A 6,308-nucleotide genomic window follows, 5' to 3' on the forward strand; every position below is an offset into this window, starting at 1 on the left:
GGCAGAATTAATGAATTGGAAACAAGAAAAACGATCGAAGCCCTCAGTAAATCCAAGCGCTGGTTCTTCAAACTAAATAAATAAATAAAATAAAGCAGCCCACCATCCCGCCGCCAGCCCGAGGAATGAGAACGAGGGGCTCAGGGCAGCCGGGGAGATGAAAAGTGACAAGTTAATACGTTTGATATTCTCGATAAAATTGACAATTCTCCAAGACAATATAAATTACCAAAATTAACTGAAAGAGGCTTAAAACAAAACTATATCCATAACGGCAGGAACGCGGGGTGGCTGGGGACCCGCAGGCCGCCAGCGCGGGGCAGAGACCCCCTGCGAGGGGACAGGCTGGGGCAGGAGAGGAGGCGGTGTGGGGGCCGTGGGGTCTCTGTGCCCCCAGCAGCAGGACGCCCGGAGGGGACCAGGGGGAAGGACGGGGAGGGGGTGAGTGGGGCGGAGCTGCTGGGGGGGGCATCCTGGGGGGCGGGGCCTCTCCGGCCTCTCGCGCGGGGGACACGGGGTGACCCCGAGTGGAGACGCTGGGGCAGCCGCACAGAGAGGCGAGGTGGCGGCGGGGAGACCCGCGGGCTGCGGAACTGGGGGGGCTCTGACACGTCCTGGTCCACGGGAGCCAAAAACACCAGGTGAGGGGCGCGGGTCGGGCCCCCCGGGTCCCCAGGGCACGGCCTCGCCAAGGGCAGCCTCGGGAGGCGCAGGAGGGGCTGGCCCAGGCAGAACCGGGGGGCTCCCGCGTGGAGCTGGGAGGGGTCTCACCTCACGGCCCCACCTCGGGCCCCGCAGCCCCCGCCGCCCCGCAGGGTGCCAGGAGTCCGACCCTCGCCCCCATCGGGCGTGTCCTCCCCGCCACGGCAGGCCACACTCGGACACGCCACACGGCGCCATGCAGGGCCCCACCGGCCTGTGGGAACACGGGGGCGGGACGGGGGTCAGCGTGCCCCACAGGGCACAAGTCGCCTTTTCTAAAAAATTTGGCTGCTCGCAGCGCTGTCCACTGAAGTCCCGGACCTGGAGTGCAACGCAGCAGCTCAGCACCCCCGAGAGCCCTCTCCCCGAAACCCCAGTGCCAGCGCCGTGGAGCACCGCCCCCGGGAAATCTGGTTTGGGCTGGAAAATTCCCTGGAAACAATCCCACGGTGCTTCCCTGGGGAGCCGGTGACATTCCGCTGCCTGTTTCCAAGCGGGGCTGGATGACGGAGACTCCGTGCTTCTGGGGGGCCCTTCGGCCGGGAGCTTTCTGTAGTGACCCCGGCTGGCTGCGTGCTGGGGAGCCCTCATGTCTGCACCCTAGAATTTCCTTTGGGGCTGGTCAAATTCCCCACAGAAGCCTCTTCCGGTCCCACGTGGAGAGTGCGGGAGCTGGGTGGGGAGGGGGCTGGGGGGTCTGCGTCCAGTGTGTGATGTCCGCTCAGCCCCTCCCCCACCGTGCCTGCCCTCCCATCGGTCCTCTTCTGCAAGGTTGGGGAGGGGGCTTGCTCGGGTGGGGTGGGGCACCTCCACACCCTGTCACAGCTGCCTATGCCCACCTCTGGGCCACCTTCACACCCCCCCTGCGGAGTGGACACTCCCGCGCCCTCTGGGCCCCGAGGCTCAGGCCCAGCCCCCGCCCTGGCCAGCCGAGGACGTCACTGTCGGGTTTACCGCCTTGCCTCCCTGGTATTCAGGGTCTGCTGATTTCCTTTCAGTCCCTGCAGGCCTGGCTTGGCTCGCACAGGGGCGCTGCCCAGGGGATCGGCAGGCCACTGAAGACCCCCGTACCTCCCGGGCTCTGCTCAGACCCGGCCTTGGGGGAGGGCCCGCTGTGGGCGAGAGGTGGGGGGCTGTGCTGTCACGGCAGTGAATCATGTGCTCAGCCGGCCGAGGGCCCTGGCTGCGGGGAGGAAGCCCCAGCTAAGGCCTCGGGGTGCTCCCGGGGCTTCCCGTTTGCTTCGGAGTCCCAGGGCTCCCCTGTTGCCAGCTTAACCTGACCCCAGGTGAGGGACGCGGCGCACAGGGGCTCCGACCCAGCACATCGGGGCTGTCTCCGGAAGCAAGTGCTGTCACATCGCATCACTCAGTTGAGGAGCCCGGATCTAGGATGGAGGCGGCCTGGGCTGGTTGAGAAAAGCACCTTCCTTCTTAGACCAGCCAGGCCACAGGGCGGTGGCACCAGGCCACCGAAGTGGACGTTTTCAGGGAGCAGCTGGCCATGTACCCAGCGGTCAGCTCTCGGCCTCGCCACTGGAGCTGGGTTTACATTCTGGAGGAGACATGTCATGGTCCGAGACCCTCAACCTTTTGCGCCTAAAGCCACACACGCTGTGGGGTGCGGTGGGTGGACGCACGCCAGGCTGTGGGCACAGGGGACGATGGAGGGACTTGGCCCTTCCTGGTGTGAGAGGCAGTGCCTGGGGCCACTGAGGTCCTGGCTGCAGGGGGTCCTGGCCGCAGTGGGGGGCCCTGGCCGCAGGGGGTCCTGGCCGCAGGGGGAGGCTTGGGCCCCATGCTGCAGCAAGGCTCACATGAAGACAGCCACATCCACTGCCCGGGGGGGTGATGTGCTTGGAAAGGGGGTTTGGAGGGACAGATTATCCTTGGCTGGAATAAAACATGGATTATTTTATGAATCCTCATTTTGGGACCAAAATATAGGCAGTTTTGTCTTTAAAGTTTTGATTCTTGTGATATAGAATTTTATTTCTTAAACAGTGATTTACTTTTTATGATGAAACAACCAAAATTAGAATATGGCAGTTTGTCTTATAGAACCACATATTTCCTTGAAGCACTAATTTCAAATTGCAGCTCTGTCCTCTAAGGGAGAAGCATTTGTTCACTCCAGTTCACCGCGGAATTGTTTCCAGGGAATTTTCTAGCCAAAACCGGGTTTCCCCGGGGGAGGCGTTCCACGGCGCTCGAATTGGGGTTTCGGGAGAAGGCTCTCGGGGGTGCTCAGCTGCTGAGCTTCCATCTGGGTCCGGGATTTTCATTGAACAACGCTGCGAGGAGCCAAAGTTTTTAGAAAAGGTGACCTGTGCCCTCGTGGGGCACTCTGTCCCCCCGTCCTCGCCCCCGTGTTCGGCACAGGCCGACGGAGCCCTGATGGCTCCGTGTTGCATGTCCAAGTGTGTCCTGCGAGGCCAAGATCCAGAAGCAAAGGCTCCGATGCGCCCAGTGGCAGCGCTGGATTCCGGAAGGCAACGCGCACCGTCCCCCAGCGTCTCGGGAACCGGCTGCCAGGGCGGGGTGCGGCTCTCGCAGCCGGGAGAGAATGAGAGGAGAACCGACGGCCCGGCCTCGAGGAGCCGCCGCACCGACGGTGAGGGCAGGGGGTGACGCGGCCCACAGGGCAGGCAGGGCCCAGGGAGGGCGACGCGGGGCAGCCACACACTTGGGCCCTGGGCTCAGGGGGCTGCGGGTGGGCGTCCCAGGAGACTTCCACCCTGACCCCGCACTCTGCTCCCCTCAGGGTCCCAGCTGACCCTGTGCCCCCAGGCCGGCAGCCGCTGTCCCAGCTTCCTCTTGCCCACAGCCAGGGTGCCCCGGCTGGGCTGAGCCATGCACGCAGCTCCTGTGGGACCCCAGGGTCCACATGTGACCCCAGAGCCTGTGTGTGACCCCAGGATCCGCGTGTGACCCCACAGCCTGCGTGTGACCCCAGCAGCCACCCTTGACTGACCCCAGGGCCCACGTGTGACCCCAGAGCCCTCCTGCAGCACCTGTTCCAGATGAAGGACAAATGCAGGAAACTGCTCTGCCCTGGCCAAAGCCAGCCGGGCCCAGGGGAGCCTCACGCCAAGTGAACCCCACCTGCACCGTCATCGGCACGTCCCAGGCCTGGCAGCCCATCACTTGTCCCTGTCGTGCCCGTGCTGGTGCCGGCCCTTCCCTGGGGGCACGTGGGGCTGTGAGTGGGGACAGCCAGCCGGGCTGGGGGACGGCAGTGCACCCACTTGTGGGACCCCGACAGGGAGCAACGGTGCCCTTGGTCGGGGCGCCACGGGCTGCCCCAGCCCTTCCCAGGCCCCGACACCAGCTGCCAATGGAGCCCCGTGGCCTGGGCCGTGGCAGGCAGGAGAGGAAGGTGGGCACGGGGCTGCCTCGGGGTGCTGGGCCGGGTCCCCCTGCGACCTCCAGGGACGGGACAGCCGTCAGCCGGGCGCCGCTGCTCCCCAGGCGTGTGCACCCGTGGGAAGGTCACACATGGGCTCCTGCAGGCAGGTGACACGTGCACTCGTGGGAAGGCCGCTGCCCTCACCCAGCCTCGCCTCTCCCGCCACCAAACGCCTTCCCTCCGTGTGGGCCCCCGGCCGTGGCCGTGTGCAGGGCACCCCACAGCCACTTTTTAAGCACCCGTCCTCTGACGTGAGCCCTGTCTGGACGCAGGAGGCCCTGCCGAGGGCCCAGCCCTCCTGCTTCCAGCCTGGCAGGCACGCTCGGCCCCGAGGGCCCATGAACTGGGGTTCGGAGCCCCCCACACACCTGTGAGCCCCCCTAAGTGAGGCTGTGTGCCCAGGGAGTGGCTTTGGCTGCTGAGTACAGGGCACCGGCCTCCTCAGCTGCCCCCCACCAGGCACACACCACTGCACCCCACCAGGCTCCCCACCGGAGCCTGCCCCTGCCGGGCCCAGCCCCACTGGACACTCAGCTGCTGCACCCAGAGTGGCTGCGGGGCCGGCCCTGCTCCGCCTTGAACCGTCGGGAGAAGGACTGGAAGCAGAGCCAGGTAAACAGAGCCCCAGGCCACGCCCCTGCTGCCAAGGCCCTCCTCCCAGAGGCCACGCCCCTGGTGCCAAGCCCCTCCTCCCTGGAGGCCACACCCCTGGTGCCAAGCCCCTCCTCCCTGGAGGCCACGCCCCCGCTGCCAAGGCTCCTGTGCCCGCTCCAGCCTTGGGGTGTTCCAGGCCGGCTTGCAGACAGGAGGGCATCAGTGCACCTGTGCCCCTGCTCCTGAGGATCTGCCCGGCCGAGGGGCCGCCAGCAGAGGACGCACGTTGCAGGGGGAGCCAGGGCCACACCCGGGGAGAGTGTGACAAAGGCCCTGGGGGGGGACAGGAGCAGGGAGGAGGCGGCGAGGGGAGGGGAAGACGAGCTGGTCAGAGGGAAGAGAAGGCCGAGTCCGCGGCCGCGGAGCCCGGGGGAAGCGTGGCTTTCACCCTGGGGTGGCCTGGCCTGGCCCACGTGCAGGGTGAGCTGCCGGACACGGTGCTGGGTGCCGTCCCCGCAGCCTCATGTCCCCCTCCCCTGGGACCCCGACCAGCAGCAGAGGCCCAGAGGCTGGGCCTGCTTCCCTCTGTCCAGCTCCTCCTTAAACATGAGTCGCAACACCAGCGCACCCTCACCGCAACCGGGGACCCCTCAAAGGCTCGCTGCGGCCACGAAGGGGGTAGGGAGCAGGGCTGTGAAGGCAGGCGGCACCTCCTGCGGGGTGCGGGGCAGCAGGGCTGGGGTGCCCGGATGGACACGTCCCCCAAGGCCCCAGGAAGTCTGTCACCTGCAGGGGCCCAGGGCCGACAGGAAAGCCAGCTGGGTTGTCTGGGGACGAGTGGCTACGGGACCCAGGCCTCACCCACCCCAGGCCAGTCCAGACCCTGGCGGGCACTTGGCGGGGACAGACCCTCCTGATCTGGGATTCCTGCCCCAGCCCGTCCGGATCCCGCAGGCCCTTCCATGCAGAGTTACCAAGGTTTCCGACAACATTACATCCACCAGCCCCTCAACCTGTCTTGGGATAATTTTGACGGTTTTTGGTAGATCCAAAAAACAGTCTGTGCCCCTTTGAAACAGCATCTCTCATTTGTTGGTCTCACACGAGGTGGAAGGGCATTGCCAAGCTCTGCTGGCGGGTTGCCAGGGGGCAGTTTGCATCGGGGTGGGGGCACAGGGACGGGGACAGCCAGGCTGCCTTCCACCTTGTGCAGCTCGTGTGCCCAGCGGGCCCTGGCTGTGGGTTAACCCTCGTAGGGGGGCTGCAATCACCCCATTTTGCAGACAGGGAACCAGGCTCAGCTGCAGGGGCCTGTCCTGCTGGTAACAGCCGGTGGCCGGTGGTGCCCGGGCTGCTCAGTGCCAAGCTGGGCTCCGTCCGTGTGCCAGGACCACCCAAGGCTCTTTGAAGATGGGGTCCCTGCTCCTGGGGCCTTGGGGTGGGACAGCACCCCCATGACACTGGCCAGGCAAAGTGACACAAGCCGAGCAGAAGCAGTGCCCTGGGCAGGGGCCCGGGAGGACTCTCCTGGGGCGGTCGGGGTGGCTGGGGCAGCCCCCAAGGGTGGAACCCTCTGCCATGCCTGGTCTTCAGGGATTTCAGACGC

General features: G+C 65.9%; 1 protein-coding gene across 1 annotated transcript; it reads right to left on the minus strand.

Moving 5' to 3' along the window:
• Nucleotides 1-260: 260 nt before the first annotated feature.
• Nucleotides 261-2,205, minus strand: LOC119529272 (SH3 domain-containing protein C23A1.17-like). Its single transcript, XM_037829510.1, has 4 exons — nt 2,165-2,205; nt 1,774-1,814; nt 772-916; nt 261-699 (listed from the first exon to the last, which is right to left on the minus strand). Exons 1-4 carry the CDS (start codon nt 2,203-2,205, stop codon nt 261-263), a joined length of 666 nt encoding a protein of 221 aa, XP_037685438.1.
• Between the last annotated feature and the right edge of the window lie 4,103 nt (nt 2,206-6,308).

The sequence above is a fragment of the Choloepus didactylus genome, chromosome 3, assembly GCF_015220235.1.
Source record: "Choloepus didactylus isolate mChoDid1 chromosome 3, mChoDid1.pri, whole genome shotgun sequence".
Taxonomy (NCBI): domain Eukaryota; kingdom Metazoa; phylum Chordata; class Mammalia; order Pilosa; family Megalonychidae; genus Choloepus; species Choloepus didactylus.

Coding starts and splice junctions, on each gene's coding strand:
- LOC119529272 (XM_037829510.1), bottom strand. CDS start 2,205: ATGGCCAGCTGCTCCCTGAAAACGTCCACTTCGGTGGCCTG. Junction 917..1,773: donor GTCTGAGCAGAGCCCGGGAG/GTACGGGGGTCT, acceptor GTGTTCCCACAG/GCCGGTGGGGCCCTGCATGG. Junction 700..771: donor GCCCGAGGTGGGGCCGTGAG/GTGAGACCCCTC, acceptor GCGCCTCCCGAG/GCTGCCCTTGGCGAGGCCGT.